At 41.7% G+C, this 24,676-nt stretch overlaps 4 protein-coding genes across 4 annotated transcripts; 2 read left to right on the top strand and 2 right to left on the bottom strand.

Annotated features, from left to right (window-relative positions):
- Positions 1 to 738: 738 nt before the first annotated feature.
- LOC146233605 (uncharacterized) lies at positions 739 to 3,514 on the bottom strand. Its single transcript, XM_084689302.1, has 3 exons — positions 3,407 to 3,514; positions 2,999 to 3,259; positions 739 to 2,551 (listed from the first exon to the last, which is right to left on the bottom strand). The coding sequence occupies exons 1-3, from the start codon at positions 3,415 to 3,417 to the stop codon at positions 1,396 to 1,398; spliced, it is 1,428 nt and encodes a 475-aa protein (XP_084545428.1). The 5' UTR covers positions 3,418 to 3,514; the 3' UTR covers positions 739 to 1,395.
- Positions 3,515 to 5,097: 1,583 nt separating this feature from the next.
- Positions 5,098 to 6,877, top strand: gdf3 (growth differentiation factor 3). The gene is made up of 2 exons (XM_084689060.1): positions 5,098 to 5,521; positions 5,756 to 6,877. The coding sequence occupies exons 1-2, from the start codon at positions 5,164 to 5,166 to the stop codon at positions 6,610 to 6,612; spliced, it is 1,215 nt and encodes a 404-aa protein (XP_084545186.1). The 5' UTR covers positions 5,098 to 5,163; the 3' UTR covers positions 6,613 to 6,877.
- Positions 6,878 to 7,125: 248 nt separating this feature from the next.
- LOC146233603 (tumor necrosis factor receptor superfamily member 5-like) lies at positions 7,126 to 15,882 on the bottom strand. Its single transcript, XM_084688450.1, is given in 7 exon segments — positions 7,126 to 7,470; positions 7,558 to 7,645; positions 7,790 to 7,945; positions 8,023 to 8,148; positions 8,597 to 8,690; positions 15,490 to 15,567; positions 15,856 to 15,882. Coding segments are annotated over 7 exon segments (906 nt in total). The 3' UTR covers positions 7,126 to 7,133.
- Positions 15,883 to 16,309: 427 nt separating this feature from the next.
- On the top strand, positions 16,310 to 22,706 carry LOC146233602 (tumor necrosis factor receptor superfamily member 14-like). Its single transcript, XM_084688449.1, has 7 exons — positions 16,310 to 16,369; positions 16,582 to 16,675; positions 21,560 to 21,685; positions 21,763 to 21,918; positions 22,094 to 22,181; positions 22,274 to 22,332; positions 22,687 to 22,706. Exons 1-7 carry the CDS (start codon positions 16,310 to 16,312, stop codon positions 22,704 to 22,706), a joined length of 603 nt encoding a protein of 200 aa, XP_084544575.1.
- The last annotated feature ends 1,970 nt before the right edge of the window (positions 22,707 to 24,676 follow it).

Genomic DNA, 24,676 nt, shown 5'->3' with positions numbered 1-24,676 from the left:
ATTTGTTGTTTCTCTGTACATAGAGTAACATTCACATGATCCCAAGCAGGCCTATGATCTGGTGAGGTCAAAAAACAGACGTAAATCATAGCTCTGATTTATATACTGTTGCTTGCAGTGTGCATACAATGCAGGCATACTATCTCATTATAACATTGCATCTTGAACTTTTGCTCAACTGTTACTCTGTAATGTCTGTAGTTTGCAGGTAGTTAAGCTGATTTTATGTTCTGCTGAGCTGAAGGTTGTGGGTCATAATATCCCCCCAACATAAAACATAAAAAGAGCATCTTAAATTGTATTGGGACGCACGCATACACACAGACAGATATACAGGAAGAACTCCAGTTTCAGAAATCTCACTTACAAATGGAAATTCACTAACTAAGTAACAATTATCCCACTGCACTTATTGAAGTCAATTTATTTTGAGAAAAATAAATCTGTCACAAAGAAATATATATATATTTTTTTAACCAAACCGTTGTTCTATAGTACTTTCAAAACATATTACGGCCCTATTTTGCTTGGTTGCGCCGAAGGCAAGCACACCCCAATTATACAGCTCCTCATGGTTGTGCTTTGTGGGTGGATATTTTTTATATATGCTGTTTGTGTATATATATTGTGGTATTATGAGAAGCTAAGCCTCTGTGCAGGGTGTAGGGCAGTGAAAAAAAACAGACAGAAAAAAACAAAAAAAAAAAAAACAGACAGAGCAGGCAAAAGTGGGTTCAAAACAAGGAATTTGGTTTATTTACCAACAAAAAACGTTGCAAAACAAAAGTTATGTTGAACACAAAAAGTTGCTCCTCGGATTGGATCCTACCAGGTATCTTCAACTCAAACTTTTTTTGGCGTTGACCTCTCTTTGCGCAGAGGTACACACTCTCTATTTTAGTGGGTGGGTCTGGCAGAGTGCACCTGGTGGTGTGGTGCCTTCTGGGAGGTGTAGTCCTCTCGGGTAGCCCCTAACCTCCAGTAGGCTACATGATCATTCTGTGGCCACTGAAAAGACAGTTACTCTCACATGCTTCAGAAGATGTGAAGTAATTAAAGTCTTAGGACGTGGTAAGCAATAGCTACTTATAAGCATTAAAATTAGTAGGTAGGCCTACTTGCAGTTATACTTTCTTTTTACTGTGACCATCCAAATGTATGGGGTAGTTTTCAAGTTAGACATCACTTTAAATATCAAGCTTTCTGTGAGTAACAAAACGTTTGGGTGTTTTAAAGTGTTGTCCTATGCACTATGTATAACCTATGAAACAATTGGAAACTACACAGGTATGCAAAATATACGAAATATATTTTTTAACAAATGAAATATGACAAAAATTGTAAAAGAGTATGGTTATGAGAACGATTAACGTTGTGTGTGTTCCTGTTTGTGTTTCACCCTCTGGCGTATTGTGTTCTGTGTTTGTGGGCCGTGTGTGTTGATGGAGCGGCAGCCTGCTCGTCGTTCTGTGTGTAGGCCGGGTTAGGGATGGACACCAGGCTGATGAGGCGGGGGTTATCGAGGGTGTGTGTCGCCGGCTCCAGCTGTGTGTGTGTGCACATCACCGTGCCTCTCTGACACTGTCTATACAGACACACACTCAGCACCAGCGCGGTCAACAGCAGGGCGGCGCAGCCTCCCGCCAGCGTGTACGAGGCGATCTCACCGCCGTCCAGCGGAGTTGAGACGGTCACGCATCGCGTTTGCGACACCCTCGCGCCGTTCTGTGAGCTCACGCACACGTTGTACCCCCGTCCCGCCTCCAGCCCGAACACGCTGGTCTGCCGGGCCCAGGAGCTCACGCTGCTGTTGCTGCTCACGCTTCCATCCTGCCGGAACACCCACACGCCGAACGCCGTCAGAGCCGAGGAGGGGGCGCACCATCTCACCCCGGCCTCCTGGGGGCGCACGTGGGTCACAGCCAGCGCCACCACGGGGTCTGCGGGGGAGGTGGTGGAGGGCAGGGTCTGACCTGGGCACCTGCAGCTCCGCCCCCTGGCCTTCCTCACCTCTGGGCACGGCCTCTGCAGGTGCCTGCAGGGGTCGAAGTCACACAGAGGCTCCTCCCCCTTGGGGGTGGGGATTGGCTGTGGCAGGATTGTTTCCATGGGTGATGTTGCCTTAGGAGGGGTTGCCGTGGGAGCTGGGCTTGCCATGTGAGGGTTTGCCGTGGAAGCTGGGCCTGTCATATGAGGGGTTGCCGTGGAAGCCGGGCCTGCCATGTGAGGGGTTGCCGTGGAAGCTGGGCCTGCCATGTGAGGGGTTGCCGTGGAAGCTGGGCCTGCCATGTGAGGGGTTGCCGTGGAAGCTGGGCCTGTCTGAGGGGTTGCCGTTGGGTGGAGGGAGGATGTTACCATGGCTAGTGTTGGCCTGGGTGATGAGACTATACGAGGAATGTTCCAGATGGTGATCTTCCCTGTTGATCCCGTGCTCCATGATCCAGTCTGGGGTGGGGAGGTATGTATCGGGATGGTTCCACTTACAGACGTCACCACTGGAGGTTTTGCAACAGAGCCAGTCTCTGCATGAGTGGAGAGCTCCACCTGGTGGCTGGAAGCAGAATTTCTGTGTTAAATGTGAAAAGGAATGTAGGTGGATCACCAGATAAGTGTGCACAGGCCCTTTTCTGCACGTCATCCCCCTCTTTCTCTTCCTTAAGTTTCCTGTCACTCTACAAAGTACATTTGAAAGACAAATGCCCTGCAAAAAACATCATAGAAACGTTTTTATCACAAACTTAAAAGTAAAATTTTTGTAAAATTGTCCCATCTAATGAATGTAACAGATGGTTTTAGTTGGGGAAACCTTGATTCTCTACATGGAAACCCACACATGTAGCACTACAAACACGAGCAGTTCTTAGAGATCAGGAGATTATCTGAACACAGCCTGACTATTCATCTACGGGGATATTTTAAACAGCCTTTGCTACACTTAACACCAAGGGTCCTTCCTGAAATGATCCTGTAGTTGTAAACGAGCTGGAGAGGAGCTCACCTGTCTGTTGGACTGGACCTGCCTGTCGGTCCTACACTGCTGGTCTGGTCTGGAGAACCTATGGTGTGAGAGGAGCCTGTGAAGGGTGGGGTGGCAGGGTTAGTGGAAGGTGGGGTGGCAGGGTTAGTGGAAGGTGGGGTGGCAGGGTTAGTGGAAGGTGGGGTGGCAGGGTTAGTGGTGAGTTCATCTCTGTCGCCCGGTAAGGTCCAGACACGCGTTGTGAAGGCGCAACTGCATGCCAGCCAAAAGGTCACCTTCCAACTGGCAAAGACAGAATCACAAACATTGGGTTAAGTTTCAAACCGAACTGTCAGTATAATTTGATTTATATTGATTTATCGATTTTATTAATATTTTACACTAAACTGAATTTGTTCACACAAACATATGCGCAAAGTACATACTCACCAGAAAGCCATGGGTCCTTGAGGCAGTTCTAGGTTTAAGATAGTGGTGTTCGGATGAGTTAAATCTCTGAGTTGTGCTTCAGCTAAGAGCTCACTGCCTCTCCTGTGTTTTCTAGACGGACGGAAGAGGAGTGGAGGGATTACCAGTATCTGCAGAGAAAAAGCTGAGAAGTATGACTTAATCATATCCTTACCCCCACTCCCATCTCTCCCACACACACACACACACAGGCATTAGGGGAGACCCGCATTGGTAACGGGGGTTGGTTGGCAAACAACTTTTTTTGGTCCTTTTGAAGGTCACAGAAACAAAATTGTAACATCAAAATGTTTGCTTTCTTGACCTGCCACTCATCTACTATGTTAAAACATCTTAAAGTCACAAACCTTTTTTCGTGAGCATTTTCAATTTTATAGTATCAAAAGTAAAAAAGTTATCTGTGGACTAAATGTATTATAAAACAGTGTCAGATAAAGATATTGAAAATGTTATGTGTAGACATAGGAATGACATAGAAATGACATAGGAATGACATAGGAATGACATAGGAATGACATAGGAAAGTCTGTGATGAGTGATGGTAGCTGGCTAACTTAATTTCATCACAAAGTTGGGTTGAGTTGAGTGGCGTTGCTTGGCACAGTGATTTTGAAGATATAGGCATGTAATAAAAAAGCAGTAAGGCATTTAATAAAAAAGTGTAAATGTTGTTTAATAAGAACATTGTTGTCAACATTCCAGTTTTCATTCTTGTTGCCTAATCCTGAGGATTAGGGATAGGGTTAGGGTTAAAATATACATTCCTTCTAATGAATTGCATATAACATATTATTCAATGATTAATTGCTTAAAATGTACTATTAAATGTTCAAATTGTTCACTTCATTGTGAGTAACTGTCATTTTAACATTGTGCCACCCCACCCCAGTCTCCCCCGCACCAGTCTGTTCGTTTAAAAAAAGTGATGGTTTCGGTCTGGTGTGTGTTTGTGTGCATGTGTGTGTAGGTGTGTCTACATGCATAAAGCTCAATGATAGATTGTTACACACTTTGAAAGTTGTTGCTTAGAAACCTTGGGTCGTGGGGCGGTCGCTGTACCAGGCTCGCATTGCCACGGTTACTGAGGCCTTCGCCATCCCAGAATTCTCCTGCATAGCTAAGTGACAGATAACACTGATAAGAACTAAGATACACACACACACCTCTCTCTCTCTCTCTCTCCCTCTCTCTCTCTCTCTTTCTCTCTCTCTCTCTCTCTCTCTCTCTCTCTCACTCTCTCTCTCTCTCTCTCTCTCTCTCTCTCTGTCTCTCTGTCTCTCTCTCTTCTCTCTCTCTCTCACTCTCTCTCTCTCTCACTCTCTCTCTCACTCTCTCTCTCTCTCTCTCTCTCTCTCTCTCTCTCACACACACACACACACAACATAAAGACAGTGGTCTTTTCCTTTCGAAATTTTATGTGGCTGATTATTACTACAGAATAATTACATACTATATCACAATTATGAATTAATTGAACATTTGTGATTCATTTAAGAATCTTATCGAGATTTTTTTCTGTGAAAACTTCAGTCAACTTTGCTAAATTCTTTGGCGTCTATGTCACACAGCATAAACGTTGTCTTGCATACTGTGCCTATCGGTGCCCGTAGCTCATTAACATAGCTCTCCTCGCACCTGAGTGCCAGGCCAGCCTGCTGGGCGCGCGGTGGCGCGTCAATCAAGAGCGCCTGTGATCAATCAAGTGGGCTGGCGGGGATATGCCAAGCCGTCCTCAAAGGGACCGAGACACGCCGAGACTGTGGATTTGTGATAGATGGTGGAGGGACGATACACGCAACCGAAATATGTTGTTGGTTTTATTTATTTTGTCGATGAGCGCGACTGGCTCATCAAATGTGGAAGAAATGAAGACTCAAGAACGCTTGTTTTTAAACTCTTTGGGCCTCTCCGTTCGACCTAGACCTTCCGAGCACCGCCAGGTCCCGTCGGTATTGTGGAGAATGTTCCAGAGGAGTAGCGGTAAAGACAACGAGTTCCTTTTAGCCGAGAACGACCCTTGCGTAGTGTCAGAGTATGGAGTACGCGGGAACATAGTTCGGTTTGTCCAAGACCAAGGTGAGGTTTGGAAGTGTTTGGAACCTTTTTGTGAATTTCATTCACTTTCACTTAGCGTTAGTTTCATTGTGCTCGGTAAATTGATGTGCTGTTTCCTGATTGAATAATAACTACATGTTTCAATAAATCAAACAGTATCAAGGAACATTTTGTGCGTTTTGTATGATGACAACTAGATTCAATACGAGTTAAGAAATTCTTAATTCCTTCCTTGTCTTGAATTCCCACTCGCAGGCAGAGTGGTGTCTAGGTGGAGTGACGGTTGTCCTGGCTGCTTGGAGAAGCACACGTTCTTCAACATGTCCGTCCTCCAGTCTGTGGAGCAGCTCTCCCTGGCTCAGCTGGAACTCAAGTTCCATTGGGACATATCTGGTTCTCCGAGGTTCCTCCTGGGCCCCAAGGCCCTCAGCGTCTCCCTGTATCACGTTCTCCGTTCCACCCTGAAGGGGGCGAACCACCAGGCCAACCGCAGACTCCTCCTGTCCCAGTCGATCAGGCTGCATCCTCAGCCCGGCTGGCTCAAACTGGACCTCACAGCCTTAGCAGAGAGCTGGCGCCAACCTAGTCGCAACTACGGCCTGGTGTTGGAGCTGGAGCCCTACACCTTGGATCTCCCGGAGGGTGTCCACGAGCAGGCAGGCAACGCTCTTCCCCTGGGGCCCCAGGACACCACCCTCCCGGAGCTCCAGGCCTCCCTGGTGTCAGTGTCCCTCAACCCGCTCCAGTGCCACTCCCGGAGGAAGAGGAGCACTGCGTACCTCCCGGTGACGCCCAGCACCGTGTGCCGGCCGCGCCGCCTCTACATCGACTTCAGGGACGTGGGCTGGCAGGACTGGATCATCGCCCCGCAGGGCTACCTGGCTAACTATTGCCACGGCGAGTGCCCTTTCCCCCTCAGCGAGAGCCTGAACGGCACCAACCACGCCATCCTGCAGACGCTGGTGCACTCCCTGGAGCCCCACAGCACCCCCCAGCCCTGCTGCGTGCCCATCCGCCTGTCCCCCGTCTCCATGCTCTACTACGACAACAACGACAACGTGGTGCTCAGGCACTACCAGGACATGGTGGTGGACGAGTGTGGCTGCCGCTGAGACGGCCCCGTTCCAAACCCAGGCCTGGGCCCCGTTACAAACCCAGGCCTTGGGCCCTGTGGCTCCAGGGCCCTGCGGTGTCTGGGAGAGGATGGGTGGTTTGGGGTTTGGAATCGGACCGAGAGTCAAGTTGCGTTTAGGTCATTAAGGGATTTCAAATTACTGTGAAGTCATTGATTTTAAAGAAATGTGTCAATGTCTTGTGTCATGCTGTGTAAATGTGTTTATTATAATAAAAGGGTTGAATACAAAAAAATACAATTAATCTACAGTGATGAACCCAATAATTATCACGCTAATAAGGCATTATCAAACAAATCCCACACCTGATCAACCCTGTTATGTTCAACCAGACTGTGAGCCTCAAACATGCTGCTGCCCTCTTCTGGACAACATTAGTTATCACATTTTGAATGTATTTTCAAAAGCCACAGTCCATTGATGGTTTGTTTTCTAAGTTTACTGGGATCCCCATTAGTTACAGTTAGGGCTATCACCATTAAGTCCTTCATTTACTTCCTTTACCAGATATACCTTTTAACAAAGCAACCAACTCCACAAATTATTCCAAAATTGACCACATTGGCTTCAACAATCAAATTGATAAAGGATCCCACAATGTATCCAATAATGCATGCTGTAAGGAGTGTTATGATGAGTTTTATAATTATCATTCTATTGGATCCATAAATGTGTGTCTCAATCAGTCTATGATAAACACCCATAGTGACTCCAAAAATCATTCCAAAAAGGACTGCAGCAATTACATTAACAATAACTCCAGACTTCAATGTTTCACAAGTAGTATCTGATGAATGGTTCCCAGGACTGTGTAGAACCATGTCCAGTGATTCACACCTGTAATGAGTAATAACAAATCATTTTGGGCTGAGTTTTACATTTTGCAGGTAACATACAGTATTTGGCAGTACATGTGCATCTTACTTTGTGTGTGGTTTGCAGAATGTCCATGATCCAGTGGAAAAAGTATCACCAATGCAGTCTGAACATTCAGTGTCTTTGGATGATGTTGCTGCATAAACACAGATGAGACACCTTGTTTAGTTGGCACACGTAGATGTTACACTCCAGTGAGAAAAGATAGACAAAAGATAGATGAGCTGTAGAATAATGTGTCATGATTATTACAGGGGGTACAGGGGACTAAGAGACCAACCTTGCCGACTGATGTATTGTCCAGGTTTACATCTGCTGTGTTCCTGGGCAACTTTACATCCTTGGTTAGTTGGTAATTTGCAAAAGTATCCCTCAAGTGGTTCACACACAGCATCTGATGTGGATGTGCAACCCTGCTTTACCTTCAAACCTGAAACTTAAAGAAAACACACATGACCATTATCATCAGGAATAGCTCTTCTCAGTTACATGGAAACTGTTAAAGGCAGTTACCTGGATCACAGGTTGTACATGGAAAGCAGTTTGAGCGACCATTAGGCTGGTCAAGGAAAGTAGGGCCAGTACAAGGAATGCATTGAGTGGTTGTGAATTCAGTGCAATGTTCATGGACCCGGTTTCCTGGGGAATACAATATCATGATGTTATTTAATGGACGTTATTGACCTTAGATACAGAAAAGTATGTGGAAGAATGTCCCAGTGGATGTGGACAGAACTACGTGACTATTTAGATTCTGTGTTTATTAATATTAGACAACCAGCTTACTGGAGAGAGAATTTAGCACCTCAACATAAAAATGACCAGTTCAGACACACATTAGGCATGAAGGTCAGAGGACAGAATTTATAGTACAAAGGGGAAAAACAAAAGTCAACAGGTGTTTGCTATTAAATCAGGTGGATCCTACATCATACACCTGTGACTGCCATCAGAACACAGAAAGTTACAGTAAGAACACATGAATGAATAAGAAGACAGAACATTTGAACATATGACAAGGCAATAGCTAATCTATTGTGATTAACATGAGCACATAGGACATTCTGGTTCTTCCACAGGTTCTCACCAGGGGGACACATGGGACAGCACTTCTCTCCTCTCAGGTACTCTGCTGGGCCACACCCAGTACAGAGTCCAGTGTGGAGAAACAGGAAGAGGATCTACACATATTGGAAAAAGGAGAAGTGGCAGGAGTATGTTTATAAAACTAAAAACTGCTGTTGTGACATGTCATGTTACATCAAGCACGAGATAAAAGAGACATAAGTTTGGTATAAGTTGTCCTAATATAATGTGTATTGTGCTTTAAGCAATGTGTCTTATGCAGTGTCAATGTATGTTTTTTTATAATAAAAGGGTTAATTACAATTAAACAATTAGTCTACAGTGATGAATCAGATTACATGTTTAAGATCATTTTATTTCACTTACATTTTAGGGATATTGTTTTTACTCTGTAATAAGGCATTCTAATACAAATCCCACACCGATGCTAACACCTATTCTTGTATTCAGTCAGACTGTGAGTCTCAACTCGATGCTGCCCTCCTCTGGACACTTCTGTAATCACATTTTGAATTCCTCTGAAAGCCACAGTCCAATGATGGTTTATTAACTAAGTGTATTGGGATCCCCATTAGTTAGGGCCACCACTCCTTAGTTATCAAGAAAGGCATGCAGGCAAAACAAAACACTCCAAGGTTACAAATGTGACCCAAAATTAATCAGGAAATAGAAAAATGACATCAATAACTCCAATAAGTGCACAAAGAAGAAGCAATACACAATTGTATCTGTGAGGAATACATTTATCAAGGATGACAACAATTACATAATTAATGACTCCCGCAATTACTCCAATAATGATGTCAACCATGACTCCAGACTACAGAGCTCTCCGTTCAAGGCAATAAAGCAAGGTTTTCTTCCTATGAATTTGCATCTATGAATATGATACTTGGCCATAATAATAATAAGATTAATTATATATACACAGTTGTTTTTCCTGGAACCGTCAAAAAGCCCAAACAATATATACTTCCAGAATAAACAAAAATCAGCCTCAATACTTTCAGTAATAAACTTACAAAGATTTTGCCAAAATTATTTTACAATTGGACAATGTCAGAATAAATGCACAACCGTTTCTCCACATTCATTACAAAAAGTGCAAACAACATCAATGTCTTTCTTCAATCTTTTCTTAATATAGCTTTTTGATGGATAACATTTATGGATAAGTTTAAAAGAAATGTCCTTCACTTTATTTGTGACTAGGATAGGTAAAAGCCATACATTCTTCCAAACAATATCATTGACAAAACGATTCCAGTAAGGAATAACACAAGACACTCTCTGAAACAAAGATCGAATAGATTTATTATTATTTCTACCAGTATTGGAACAGCAGGTTTTGCCTATAGGGGAGACTGTAACAGGATTATGCACAAGGGGACAATGTTGGAGTGTAACCCTTGGCTGAGATTTAAAGAGCATACAAATACCAGAGGGTATTGCGCCAAAGACTTTTGTATAATCCCCAGGTGTGACTGGAATCCTGTATTTAGCAAGAAACTCCTCATAAGTGAAAGGACGACCCTTCTCGTTAAATAATTGATCTACCCGCAAGATATTATTACAAACCCAATTTTCCAAAAAGAGAGATTTGTGCTTATATAAAATATTCTTGTTATTCCAGATCAAATAGTTTTGAGGAGAAAAATTGTGTTTGTATATGAGAGACCAAGCCAAAAAAACTTGTCGGTGATACGCAGATAATTTCACGGGAATTTTGTCAATGTCATAGTCACAAGCAAGAAAAAAGTCTAAGCCACCAAGATTAGACAACACATGGAGAGGTATCAAATTCCAAACTGAAAAGGGGTTTCCAAAAAACTGTTTCAGCCAATTTATTTTAAAAGTATTATTTAAAGTACCAAAATCCAATACATTTAGTCCACCATTTTCATAGGAATGTGTCTTATTTTTCCAGATGAAATTGAATATCATTTTGTCTATCTCCTTTAGTAGCTTATTATCCAGATGCAGGGCCAAAGCTGCATGCCACTGTTCATGTTGTGTTTGTGTTTGGCGCTTCCGTGCTAGCGTTGCTGGGAAATATGAGACGTATACAGTGACGTAATGACGTGGCTCTGTGGTGGCTCTCGCCCGTGGAAAAGTAAACCGGTTCTTAGTAAGCTCCGTTCTTGAACCAGCTCCGAACTGGCTCTAGCACCAGCTCCGAGCTCTCCCGGTTCACTTTGGTGGAAAGGGGGTATGGGAGACGATGGGCGGTTTGGGGTTTGGAATCGGACCGAAAGTCATGTTGCGGTTTGTTCATTAAGTGACTTCACATTTCTGTGAAAGTCATGGATTTTAAAGAAATGTATGTCTTATGCAGTGTCAATGTGTGTTTTTCATAATAAAAGGGTTCATTACAATTAAACAATTAGTCCACAGTGATGAATCGGGTGACTATGTTGAAGATCTGCTCCTTACACTTTAGGGATATTATTTTCACTCTGTAATAAGGCATTGCAATATAAATCCCACACCGATGCTAACACCTGTTCTCGTATTCAGTCAGACTGTGAGTCTTTACTCGATGCTGCCCTCATCTGGCCACTTCTGTAATCACATTTTGAATTCCTCTGAAAGCCAGTCCAACGATGGTTTATTACAGTTTTTCACAATTGTTAAAAAACATTTCTTGAAACAATCACCCATTTTCTCATAACTGTCAACACAAAACCAAATCAATCAATTTCTCGGCACATTTGCAATGTAATGCAATGCAGATGTGCACACTGCCCCCTATCGAACAAGATGGGTAGCTCGGTCAGCAGGGAGCTGAAGAAGAGCGGCTACTGACGTCACTCTGCTGCGCCACTCAGAATGCTTTTTCGTTTTCGAATAGGGGTTGTGCGGAGCGCTCAGCGTTCAAACCGGAAAACAGATGTAATCGTTTCCGCTTCTCACTTCCGTACACATCTGCAGCGCTAGGTGATCCAAATAACTCATATCACTGGGAAGTTCAAGGATTTGATAAGTTGTATTACTCTCTACATTAGGCTAAATGTGACAAGAATAAAGTGATGAGTTAATGTAACGTTATAATAGCCTAACGTTCAACCGTTTCCCAGGAGGTAGCACTAACTAATCTTTAAATAAAAATCTATATTTTAAATGAAATAATTTATTTATGCCCAAATCCTACCAAACTGACTCCAGATCAGCACATACACACGACATGGACATGGGACACGCCGACATACATGCACGCACTGTGCGTGTGCACACGGGCCTAATGCTCTCAGTCTCCTGAGAAAATCTCCTGAAAACTGGTTTTAACTGGACTTCGTTGTCATAGTCTCTTTCTGTGTAACTGTTATAACTAGCTAGTAGGCTATGTAACTTTGTTACTATTAGTCCAGGCAAAGTAGCGTTTTACAACAGACAAATTGTAAAATATTATTTTGCAGCTTAGATCATTTCTATAAGGTGTCCAGAACAACATACTAAGCGTCCTCAGAAATCCTACTTGAGGAAATATGGCTCAAGACGCACTTGTTCCCGGGAGTACAACAGTACTTAGGAATGGTTTTCTGGATCCAATGCTAGTCTAGTTTCCTCAAGGATCACAATGACTCTTGCCTATAGAGCCTTGTTGCTCTTGTTGGTTAGTGGTAACTGATTTAAATTGTTGTACTCGCTGTGAAATATTTTATTTTACTGTTACTTACTTTTCCACAGGTACACTTGCACTTATAGCGATTCATGTTGCTTAATTGTAACTTGTTACATGCTCTTATCGTTCTTCCCTTTGGCACTTATTTTGGCTGTTCACAATGTGTGCCTCATTTTTTCGAAACCCGCAATGTTTTGGGGATATCTTGTTTTTATGATCAGTGACCTATGCACTTTGTAAAGCTCTCTCTTGGAAGTCGCTCTGGATAAAAGCGTCTGCTAAATGTAAATATGTTAAATTCTCATCAATCCGAGATGTGTGCCAATAAGTTGTGCTAATAAGGCCAGGCATTATTACACCCCAATGAGGCAATTTTTTCCCTTTACTCTTATAAAAATGAAACTGTACACTGAAACTACCCATGACAATTAAAAAAATGTGTATTACAAGTTTCTTTGAAAATTAATGTTAATATGCAAATGAGCTATAAATTCGGGGGGAGTGTTTTCATTTGGGGGATGTACTCATATTAGGGGGGGAGTTTTGCACTTCAGGGCCACCGTAGAAATGGCTTGAGTTGCCTGCCTTGTTGTAGCAAGTTTAGCAAATCGTTGTCACACATAGGCCTACATGAAATGTTGTTAATATAGTTTATTCCCGTTATTTTCAAACAGATTTGATTTTTCGTAAAAACTTTCATGACATGATGGCAAATATATTATGTTAAGCGCGAGCATAGATTGTTGACATGTCTATCTGGAGCAAAGACGAAGATTAATACTTTAGCCTAACTGTTAACCACAATAGGAAATGATATATAATTAAATAATATTAGTCTTGCCTTCAGAAGCTTTTGTTAAACACACCCATTATAATTTTTTTGATTGTGTCATCAAGCCAGACTGCTTTGGTGGGACAATGTTTCACCCCCACTTACATCTGACGGAAACGTCTTGTAGCCTATGGTTCTATGAACATGCCCCTTTCAACGGCAAATAATCAATAAAGTATATTTTAGACACACTTCTCGAGCTTTTATTTATTAGGCTACATTATTAACACGTCTTGTTAGATCACGTTATATCCATTAATAGACGTTTGGTTTTCTAGGTTGAGCATGTAAAACAGGTCGCATTTCGACACTGATGTGAAATTGAAGGCAGTGTGAATTTTGTGGCATTTCGTTTGAATATAAAGTTGACAGCTATGGTAAGTCTGCATTATGGAAGATTTCGGTTACCAAAATAACTATTGAGCTTTCTTTGCCTGGCGAGAACACCTGTTCTATTCAGTCATACTGTGAGTTTCAAACACCCTGCTGCCCTCTGGACAATTTTTGTCATCACATTTTGAAGTCCTCTAAAAACCACCAAAATAGAACAGGTGTCATAGCGGTTTTCAACCGGAAGCCGGTTATCTTTTTCCGGTTCGAAGCTTGTGTATGTTTGATAGCTCGTAGATTGCTATCCTGTTTGCTGTAAAAGCCGGTGTTTCTCCATGGGTGAAGGGACTGTACGATACTGTCGTCACGACTTGTTAAAACATCCATGGTGTGTATCCACCTCTGTTTTTTGTCCATTTGTGCTTCATCCATGCAGTCCCCCATCCATCCCGTCTGACGGAGTGGCTAGATGACATGAAGCAATGACCCAATGTTAGCTACATCGACGTTGTTAATTGGGGTGTGCTTGCCTTCGGCTATTTGCATGCGCAACCGCCCTTAACAAATGCAATGGGGCCAAAGCCTGGTTTTGGAATGCGGCCAAGGCCTGGGTTTGGAATGGGGAACTAAGTGCTTAGACAACATTTATGCTGTACAACAGATGACAAAGAATTAAGAATAGTCGACTTCACCTATAAAACCTTTATAACATTCTTGATTGAATCACAAATATTTAAGGATTCCAATTGTTACGCCCCCTCCAATGGTTCGGGAGAGGAGGAGCATGCAACTGCCCTAGGCCGCACAGTGGTGAGGGATGCGAGAGGGAGCGCCAATAAATGTGTTTGCCACAACCAAGATGGACACGCCCACGTCATCAGCTGGAAACGCACCACACCTGAGAGGTACCAGATAGCAGGAGAGAGAGACCATAACAGATATGTAATTATTCTGCAGTCACATCAACAACAGTTATCCCTGTAGAGGTGGGGAATCCTAGGATGGTCTCAGAGACGCTCAGTGAGGAGATGTAATGCTCAATCTCAGTCCAGTCAGGGACAGCTGTACTGTCAGACACTGACGCATCTACACGTTCAAGTTCGGTGGGAGGGATTGTTGTTTTTTCATAGGGTGAAGAAAACAAGTTGGCATTGTTTGAAGAAAACTGCAACCAAGAGCACTGTCAGTTCAGACTGAACCAAGTACCAAGACCTAAAACTTTTTCTGAGTTTTTGTAACATCTTTATTTTCTTAAACAGCTGGTAAGATTACGTTTGATAAGATTCACATTTGCGGATTATGGCAAATAAGATATAATTAGCTTTTTCTTCAAGGGGATCTTGTTTTGATGTAGCTTTCAGTTTGCTCCCCTCCTATAAAACAGTGATGAAGGTAATGTAGTCGAAAAGAGAGGACATACTGATGAAAGGTCTGTTTTTCCTGATTCGTTACTTGATGAGTCCAAATGTAAATATTTTGTCATTAAATGGTTACAAAAAGGTGGGTAGTGTTGGTCTAACTACATTCCTTCACATGTTGGTGCATTGTTACTTTACAATCTTGGACAATCTTGGTATCTGTTTTGTCTCCTGGAACCAACCGTACCAAATCATACGTCTGTGGCAACTTGATAGTTTTACTTTCAGGTGTTATTACTAAACTAACTTAGACAAATCAAGTAGTTTGCTTTATCATCAACTATCTCACTGCCGAGCAAATATTGTGTTCAATAAACTGACTGTCAACAGCTTTAGATTTGCAAGATTTACACACACACACACACACACACATACTTATGAAATATATAAATCTGTATTTCAGACGCCAAGTTCCGTATAAAAAAACTGACATAGAACTATAAAAAAGAGAAAATAAATAAAAAGATACAACATACACATGAGGGAGTCAGGTGGCTAAGCGGGTAGAGCATCGGGCTGGTAATCTGAAGGTTGTCAGTTCGATTCCCGGCCGCTGCACATGATGTTGTGTCCTTGGGCAAGGCACTTTACCCTACTTGCCTCGGGGAGAATGTACTTACTGTAAGTCCCTCTGGATAAGAGCGTCTGCTAAATGTAAATGTACATAATACAGTGCATTAAAAAGTATGAACACTTTTGTGCCAATGTCGTCTTCAGTTCGATAGCAGCTTTTGAGGGTTGACCAGAGTCTCTACTATACAGTTCTCAGACTCATCGCATGAAACGATACATCAATTGTCTCAAGAGTGCCTTACAGGTTGGTACGTGCTTAGACACAAACAACTGATTAGCACTATGCCACCTAGGCACATGAAGCAGCAATCTAAAAGCATTATTGTAAGCTACTTTCAGTCTCTGTATACTCCTTTTCCTGTAAATAGACCACAAATGAGCAGTGTACAATGGTGTTATGTAGGTTCTAAACAGTGAACATTTAACTGAATCTGAGCACATAGAAAACTTCCTTAGTAACATATTGGCCTGAGAATATATTTTACAGCGCTGTCGATATATATCGTTGTCATTTGGCCAATCATCAGAAATGACATGGCCCAGATATTTTATTTCCTCACAAACACCAAGGGGACTGCCAGATAAATAAAAGGTAGGGAAGGTTAATTTCCTGTCCTGTTCCTACATGTAAACACAAGTGGTTCAAATGCTTTATGTAAGTGTGAGTCTGTTCCACCTGTATCTTACATACATATTTCATATGTAAGAATACGCCCGTTTCATGTTAGATGTACGAACAATTCATGTGTTTCACATGTGTCTATGTCAACGTTTCACGTGTGTTTCATACGTGTTTGTGTAACAACTGTCTGAACGTGTTCCTGAAATTCACTCCATATTCTGATGCTCCAAAATTGTGTATTTGACTAATTATATGCAAGCAGTGAGGTTTTGTAACTTTTTCTGTTTGATGTCTGAATAAATACAAACTTGGATTGAATGTGTCATTTTTCAGATGTTTACGTTTCAGGATCAATGGAGAACCACTTTCATTTTCAGGTGAATGTCATCTTCAGTCAGAGAGACAGTAGGCCCTCCATTCAGCATTGTAGCTTCAAATCCTTAAAGCACAATACACATTATATTAGGACAACTTATACCAAACTTATGTCTCTTTTATCTAGTGCATTAAGTAAAATGACATGTCGTAACAGCAGTGATAGTTTCATAAACATATTAAAACCACTTCTCCACATTTCCAATATGTGTAGATCCTCGTCCTGTTTCTCCACACTGGACTCTGTACTGGGCGTGGTCGAGCAGAGTACCTGTGGGGAGATAAGTACTGTCCCATGTGTCTGCCTGGTGAGTACCTGTGGAAGAAACAGGATTTATCATGTGCTCATGTTAATCACAATAGATCAGTTATTGCCTTGTCATATGTTCAAATGTTCTGTCTTCTTATTCATTCATGTGTTCTTACTGTAACCTTCTGTGTTCGGATGACAGACACAGGTGTATGATGTAGGATCCACCTGATTTAATAGCAAACAGCTGTTGGCTTTTGTTTTTCCTTTCTGTACTATAGATTCTGTCCTCTGAAATTCATGCCTAATGTGTGTCTGAACTGGTCATTTTTATGTTGAGGTGCTAAATTCTCTCTCCAGTTGTCTAATACAAAAAAAATACAGAATCTAAATGGATAGTCACATAGTTGTGTCCATCTCCACTGGGACATTCTTCCACCTTTCTTTATACCATGGTCTGGGTGAATACTCGATTCTGATTGGCTGCAGGGGTGTACATTATGTAAGGGATAATGCCCGACGAGGTGTCCAATATCATCTGATAACGGACGATGCGGAGGCGTGAACCGTCCGACGCGCAGCGGAGGACGGTTGCTTCCGCGGAGTGCCGGGAGGGCATTATCCCTTACGTATAGGCCCCGTCACACCATAACGTTCTGGTTAACGTTCTCTGAAAGTTCTAATCGTTCAATTTCGAGCGTTGTAGGGCAAGGGTGGACACATCTGGCGTATGACTAATGTGTGACTATAACGCAAGACTAGCCTGGGACTGACGCAAGAGGAGCGTGTAACAGCGACCAAGTAAGACACCCCTGAAAACTATTAGCGTGTGATGACGTGTCACTGGGTCACGACGACGTGTGACGAAAGCAAACGATGAAAACGACGTTTGCTTTCGCAAACGATGAATAACAACCACGTAACGCTAGGGTAACGACTGACTAACGATAGTCAAACGTTCCACAAACGTTCTTCAGCGTTATCCAGCGTTTTAAATTAACGGTTGAAGAACGCTGGTCTCCATGAGAACTATTGTGCATGTTCAAAACTTTTTTTTTGGACCAGCGTTCTCCGACGATCACCGACGATTACCAGCGTCCACACAACGCTCCTCTGGCGCTGTGCCAGCGACCTTTTTTGAAAACAATAACAGACCAGTTTAGAACGCAAGGCCCTGAACTACATCCGGTTAGCGCATCTTATACATTAGTCGCTAGCCACTTTACCATCGCGTTAACATGACTAACAGTGCGTGTCCACTGCAGCGACGCGATGCGAGCGACAACAAGTTTTCCATTCATTTTCTATGGAGTCAGGCGAATCGCTTGCGTGGTGCATTGTGGGTAGCGACGCGACGCGATTCAAGCGATTCGAGTTGAGATTTTCTCAACTTTATGCTAATGAGGAGCGATTTTCGCTAGCGATGGCCAATCGGAGTGTTTTCTTGTTTCTCGTAACGTAGAAACCATGGTAAACATTTCTAGCTTTCTAGGTTTCAAACTGGAGGAGAAACTAATTGTTTGTGTGGCTGCTTACCCAGTCCTGTACGATACATATCTGTATTCGTACAGAGATGTTAATACAAAAAAACGATGCATGGCGCAAGGTTTGCCGAAGTTGTGGGTGCTTGTACTTTCAAATTCAGTTTAGTCACATTACGTAACTTCGTTCTGTCCTAACTAGTTAGCTAGCCGGGCTGAAACTCCCTATCGTATCGGCAGATTAGCAGAGATTGAGGAATATAGAGTAAAACGTTTTTTTTACATATGTCAACGTGTATGTCTACAGTATTAAACAGTTTTATATTTTGTAAACAAGTTGTATTTTGATCGATGTTGCAACTACGTAAACCCAAGTCTGCACACTTGGCCATGACAACTACAACAGTGACTTTAGAGAACTACATTCTACATTAATCTGTTTGAAACGCCCCCGAGCGTGGTGAACTGTGGGAAGGCAAGCGATGGCAAGCGATTCGCGTCGCTGCAGTGGACACGCACTAACTGGCTGTGAATAGCAGCGATACATCGAATAGTGTCCCCTAACCGACCCACTATAATTTATTTTAGGCTGATCTGAAATTGATAGCCTACCTAAGGTACAGTAGCATAGAGCTAGCTAATCTATCCCGATGTCTACCACTATTTCAAATAGTAGCTACATAAGCCTACCAAATACTATTTGGTAGAGTGCGTTTACTGTCAGTAAAGAGGTACTATTTATTTTTAAATGGGAGTCAACAAACAATGTACATATTAAGATAGAGACGGTTAGACCAGCTATGATGCATACTAAATGCAACGGTCGGGAAGGTGTGCAGAGGCTGTAGGCTATCTGTGGTTACTTGTTGAATAACTGCTGTGAAATTGTAGTAATTAATAAATGCACCGATAAATGTTCAATATGATCTGCTGTTTTTGCATCACCCACCAGTCATTTCTGAACCCAGTGTATGGTCGAGGGTTAAAAAACAGGTGGATATGAGATTTAGCCATAGCCTAGGACTACGCATGCAGTGTCAGATCCACAACCGTTTTATCTCTACTGCAGTATATTTATTGTTCAGGTGGATCCTGCCTGTTGCGCACTTTCATTTTTGTAACGTAAGCCAGGACACGATTGCCACTGATGCTAGGCATAATTGGAAATTCCCTTCCATGACAAGTTATGGCACCCCAAACCACCTTTTTAAAGTAGCCTACTAACCCAGATAGCAAACTTCATTAAAACTACGCTTTCAACGCTAATTTCATTGAACCAACGCCAGACTATGTTGACCCATCATCATTTTGCACCCTTATTTAATATTGAAACAACGTTGAAAAAACAACCCAAATCAACTCTATTCTAACGGTATTTCCACCAATATTAGCTACTATTGAAACGTTGAAAGATCAACTATTATTTACAGCAGCAACCCAGTCATTTCGTTGTCCCATTTTTTGGCACTGTAACGTGCTCACTTATGCTTCTAAACTAGCTGACTTCCATCAAAAAAAATCATTCGCGCGTCTGAAACCGGAAGCTTTCAAGGGCCAAACTTGACGAATGAAAATTCTAGAATGTTCATCAAAAAAGGTCTATACCAGCGACCAGAGCCATAGAAAAAGAGTGTTGCGACACGCTTTGATCTCGCCGACACGTGATCACGTGGTTCATGTAGCTCGCTGTAGTTCCAAAAAGCCCCACTGTTGTCAACTTTTTTGAATGGTTTTCAATGGAGCTGGCCAACGGAAGTCGTTTTCTCAGGCAAATTACGAATGAAGCAGGCTCGCATGAAGAAATCCGATATTCTGGCTATCTTCAACTGACTCGTATCTACATAACGCAGTCCTCTCTGACGTTTTTGGTGTAAAATGGAGTGAACTACAACATTGTGAAAACTCACTGCCAGTGAAACGCAGGAAAAAAGCTAGAGCTTTTTTGTGACGTGATTACGGTAGCTCGCTGTTGTTAAAAAAAACCCCCACTGCTGTCAACCTGTTTGAATGGTTTTCGGCGGGACAGACGGCAGCACCATCTCATTTCACGGATATTTTCGGTATATTAACACAATGTCAATTGGTTACTGGTGTGTTGTATCATGTATGTTTGCTACTTTATTAACATGTATGTATAACATTAATTTATAATACATAACGCAATATTGTGAAGCAGAGCTAGAAATGGCTATGCTAGCTACCATACTTTACGAACTGTACATACCAAACAGTAGCCTAATGAGGACTAAATTGTTCCACTTAACGTTTAACATTCGACTGTTGAAGTAACTGGTATTTTTTTAATTCATCATTCCGCTTACAATTTACCACATTAACAACACTTATATCTGTAGTACTTGATGCAAGTTTAATCAAACCATGATCACCAGCAACTTTTCAATAGATAAAAACATTTTATTGTTTACTGTACAAAATGTCCAGTGTTCTTCCACTCCGTTTGTTTGTAGTGATCCAGTGATCTAAATGTCTGCTGTTCACAAACCTCAGCCTAGGCACACACACAATTATTATAGTGGTTGAAATGCAGTATAAAATGTCCAATGATTGAGCTCCTGCAATTCATTTGATACTAGAAAAAGTGTTGCTTAGCTCTACATTAGATACTAGCCCTAGTCTAGCTCTAACTGCAATTAGAATCTAACAAGTCATAATCTTACGATAAATTGTATCCAAAGCTGGCTATATGAAATACTACTAATAACAATTGATATGTGTTGGTTGAAATATATAAAAAAATGCAGGATTTTCATCAATTTACGAGCTAACTTGCTTCGGATCCTTTAATCTGCCATTCATTGTTGCTAGCTCTACTAACTAGGCTAATATGAGAAGACTAACTTTGTATGCCAATGAACACCAATAACTAGAACTAATTTCACAGACTATAACCAAACCAACGGACTTCTGGTTATGATACACGTGCTCTCTAGCTATAGCTTCAGTAAAAGTGTTGCTTAGCTCTACGTTAGATAGCTAGCTAGCTACTAGAATTACAGTTTAGCTCTAACTGCATTTAGAATCTAACACGCTATAATCTTACGATAAATTTGATCCAAAGCTGGTTATATGAAATACTACTAATAACAATGGATATGTGGTGGTTGAAATATAAAAAAATGCAGGATTTTCGTCAATTTACCAGCAAACTTGCTTCGGAGACACTGAAAATGAATGGGGTTCAACGGTGGAAAATACAATGTTTGGAACTATAGGTCGCGTGAGACACGCTTTACTTCCGCATTCCTCAATAACAATGGGAGTCTATGGAAGTGTCGCAACTCTCTTTTTCTATGGCTCTGCCAGCGACCATGGACAATTACCAACGTTTCCTCTAACGTCATAATCGTTGACCAGAACGTTATGGTCTTTACGAACGTTACGGGGCCTTAAGTAAGGTGAATAACGTACATGAAATAACATAAAGATATTGTATTCCCCAGGAAGCCGGGTCCGTGCACATTGCACAAAATTCACAACCACTCGATGCGTTCCTTGTACTGGCTCTACGTTCCTTGACCAGCCTAATAATTACTTGAGTTGCTTTCCATGTACAACCTGTGATCCAGGTAACTGCCCTTACCAGTTTCCATGTAGCTGAGATGAGCTCTTCCTGATGATAATGGTCATGTGTGTTTTCTACCAGGTTCAGGTTTGAAGGTAAAGCAGGATTGTACATCCACATCAGATGCTGTGTGTAAACCACTTGAGGGATACTTTTGCAAATTACCATCTAACCAAGGATGTAAAGTTGCCCAGGAACACAGCAGATGTAAACCTGGACAATACATCAGTCGGCAAGGTTGGTCTCTTAGTCCCCTGTACCCCCTGTAATAATCATGACACATTATTCTACAGCTCATCTATCTTTTGTCTATCTTTTCTCAGCTCATCTATCTTTTGTCTCTCTTTTCTCACTGGAGTGTAACATCTACATGTGCCAACTAAACAAGGGGTCTCCACATGTGTTTATGCAGCAACATCATCAAAAGACACTGAATGTTCAGACTGCACTGGTGATACTTTTTCCACTGGATCATGGACATTCTGCAAACCACACACAAAGTAAGATGCACATGTCCTGCCAAATACTGTAAGTTACCTGCAAAATGTGAAACTCAGCCCAAAATGAATCGTTAATACTGTACTCTTTGCAGGTGTGAATCACTGGACATGGTCCAACTCAGTCCTGGGAACCATTCATCAGATACCACTTGTGAAGTCGTTAGATTGAAGTTTGGATTCATGGACTTAATATTTGGAGTCATTGTGGGAGTCATTAATGGTGTCATTATTCTCATCTTTGTTAATATTTTTCCTGAGAGATCCTTCAGAAGTTTTCTATATTTCCTTAGTCTAGGTGTACTTATGGGAGTCACTGATGTACTCTTTCTTCCCTTTACTTTCGTCACATTTGAAATGATTGAGGGTTGGTTTCTTGGTTTTGGCACCATATTTTTCCTAAACATACTTAGAGAACTCGTTCACTGAACATTTGATTCAGACAATGGGGTTTAGTGTTTTAGCAATTGTGAAAAACTGTAACTAAGTGTATTGGGATCCCCTTTAGTTAGAGCCACCACCACTTAGTTATTATACAGAGACATACAGTGTTACAAGTGTACTAAACCAATTTGTCCAATCAGACACTATTTTGGCCAAACTCCTAAATACATTTTCATTCACTAAACACATTTTGCACTGTGATGTACTTGTGCTGCAAAAGGGTAAACACAGGCGACAAACTGTAAACACAACTACAACACAGTTGTCATCTGTAAAACACAATGACTCAAAATAGTTCACACTTGTTTCAAATGCTGGTTTGGGACAATGTCAGCTTTCACCGTGGTGTCCATGTACGAGGATAGTTTAACATCAACCAGCATTTTTTACTGTAAATGTTTGCCTTCCACCATACAGCCCTTTTCTCAACCCAATTGAATATTTTTTCTCTGCATGGCGGTGGAAGGTGTATGACTGAAACCCATAACAGGGTACATTTCCTACAGGAAATGGAATTGGCCTGTGGTGACATAGGTGTGGAGTGTTTTCAAGGCTGGATCCAGCACACCAGAGGGTTTTTTATGTGTTCTTTGTTGACAGTACTAAGTTGTGATGGTTACTGCCATACTTACAGTTTTTCTCAATTGCTAAGACACATTTCTTGAATGTAACCATTTAATGACAAAATATTTACATTTGGACTCATCAAGTAATGAATCAGTTAAAAGTGGCTTTTCATCAGTATATCTTCTCTTTTACACTACATTCCCTTCATCACTGGGTTAGAGGAGGGGAGCAGGGAGAGGAAGTGTAGAAAACTGAAAGCTACATCAAAATAAGATCCCCTTGATGAAAAAGACAATTATATCTTATTTGCCATAAAGCCATAAATGTGAATCTTATCAAATGTAATCTTACCAGCTGTTTAAGACGCTGAAGATGCTGCAAAAACACAGAAAACGTTTGAGGTTTCAGCAGACCTTGGTTCTTGGTTCTCGGTCTGAACTGACCGTGCTCCTGGTTGCAGTTTTCTTCAAACAATAACAGCTTGTTTACTTCACCCTATGATAAAACAACAATCCCTCCCACCGAACTTGAAGTCGTCGCTGATCATACCATGGTCTGGGTGAATAGTTGATTCTGATTGGTTGCAGGGATGTCCATTATCAGGTGATAATGTACACCTACTAAGTAGTTCCAGTAAAACTGTGTGCCTGCTGTCCTGGGTCCTCAGGGAGCAGGTAGACGTGTTAGTGTCTGACCGGACACAATATCCCTGACTGGACTGAGATCGAGTGTTAAAACTCATACTTATCACAATTTGGAAATACTTGAACATTTGTGATTCAATCAAGAATATTATAAAGGTTTTATCGGTGAAGAGTCGATTATTCAAAATTAGTTGTTGTTTATGTCGTACAACATAAATGTTGTCTGAGCACTTATTTCCCAGTTCCAAACCCAGGCCTGGGCCCCTGCGGCTCTGTGTCTGGTGTCTGGGAGAGGATGGGGGGTTTGGGGTTTGGCTTCGCACAAAGGATCATTAGGTTGGTCATTAAGTGACTTCACTTCTAATTTCTGTTAAAGTTTTTTCCATAAAAAAGGGTATAATTAAAATTTAACAATTTGTCTACAGTGATTAATGGGGTGACCTTATGTTCAAGGTTTGCACCACATAATTATAATATTTTCACTGTATCTTAAGGCATTCTAAAACAAATACGACACCTGTGATTACATTTTAATAAAATTATTTGACTAAAATAATGAATTGGGTGACATTATGTTGAAGATCTGAACCTTACATTTTAGGGATTCTTTTTTCACTCTTTAACTTACATTTTAGGGATAATATTTTCACTCTGTAAGTCATTCTAATGCAAATCCCAAATACACCTGTAATTACACATGTTCTGTTCAGTGTGTTACACCTGTTCTGTTCAGTTAGGTTTCAAACACGCTGCTGCCCTCCTCTGGACAACTTTTGTCATCACATTTTGAAATCCTCTAAAAAATACAGCCCAATAAGGGTACAGTATATTAAGGACGTTTAT

This window comes from Hypomesus nipponensis, chromosome 23 (genome assembly GCF_054491055.1).
Source record: "Hypomesus nipponensis isolate SF chromosome 23, ASM5449105v1, whole genome shotgun sequence".
NCBI classification, from domain to species: domain Eukaryota; kingdom Metazoa; phylum Chordata; class Actinopteri; order Osmeriformes; family Osmeridae; genus Hypomesus; species Hypomesus nipponensis.
This window is presented reverse-complemented; position numbering and strand designations above follow the sequence as displayed.

Bases quoted from the DNA above. Each gene is read 5' to 3' on its own strand.
- LOC146233605 (XM_084689302.1), bottom strand. The intron at 2,552-2,998 runs GTGAGCTCCTCT...TTCTGCTTCCAG, and splicing joins AGGTCCAGTCCAACAGACAG to CCACCAGGTGGAGCTCTCCA.
- gdf3 (XM_084689060.1), top strand. From the start codon at position 5,164: ATGCCAAGCCGTCCTCAAAGGGACCGAGACACGCCGAGACTGTGGATT. The intron at 5,522-5,755 runs GTGAGGTTTGGA...TCCCACTCGCAG, and splicing joins TCGGTTTGTCCAAGACCAAG to GCAGAGTGGTGTCTAGGTGG.
- LOC146233602 (XM_084688449.1), top strand. From the start codon at position 16,310: ATGTGTCATTTTTCAGATGTTTACGTTTCAGGATCAATGGAGAACCAC. The intron at 16,676-21,559 runs GTGAGTACCTGT...TGTATTCCCCAG, and splicing joins CTGTCCCATGTGTCTGCCTG to GAAGCCGGGTCCGTGCACAT. The intron at 22,333-22,686 runs GTGAAGTCGTTA...GATCCCCTTTAG, and splicing joins CCATTCATCAGATACCACTT to TTAGAGCCACCACCACTTAG.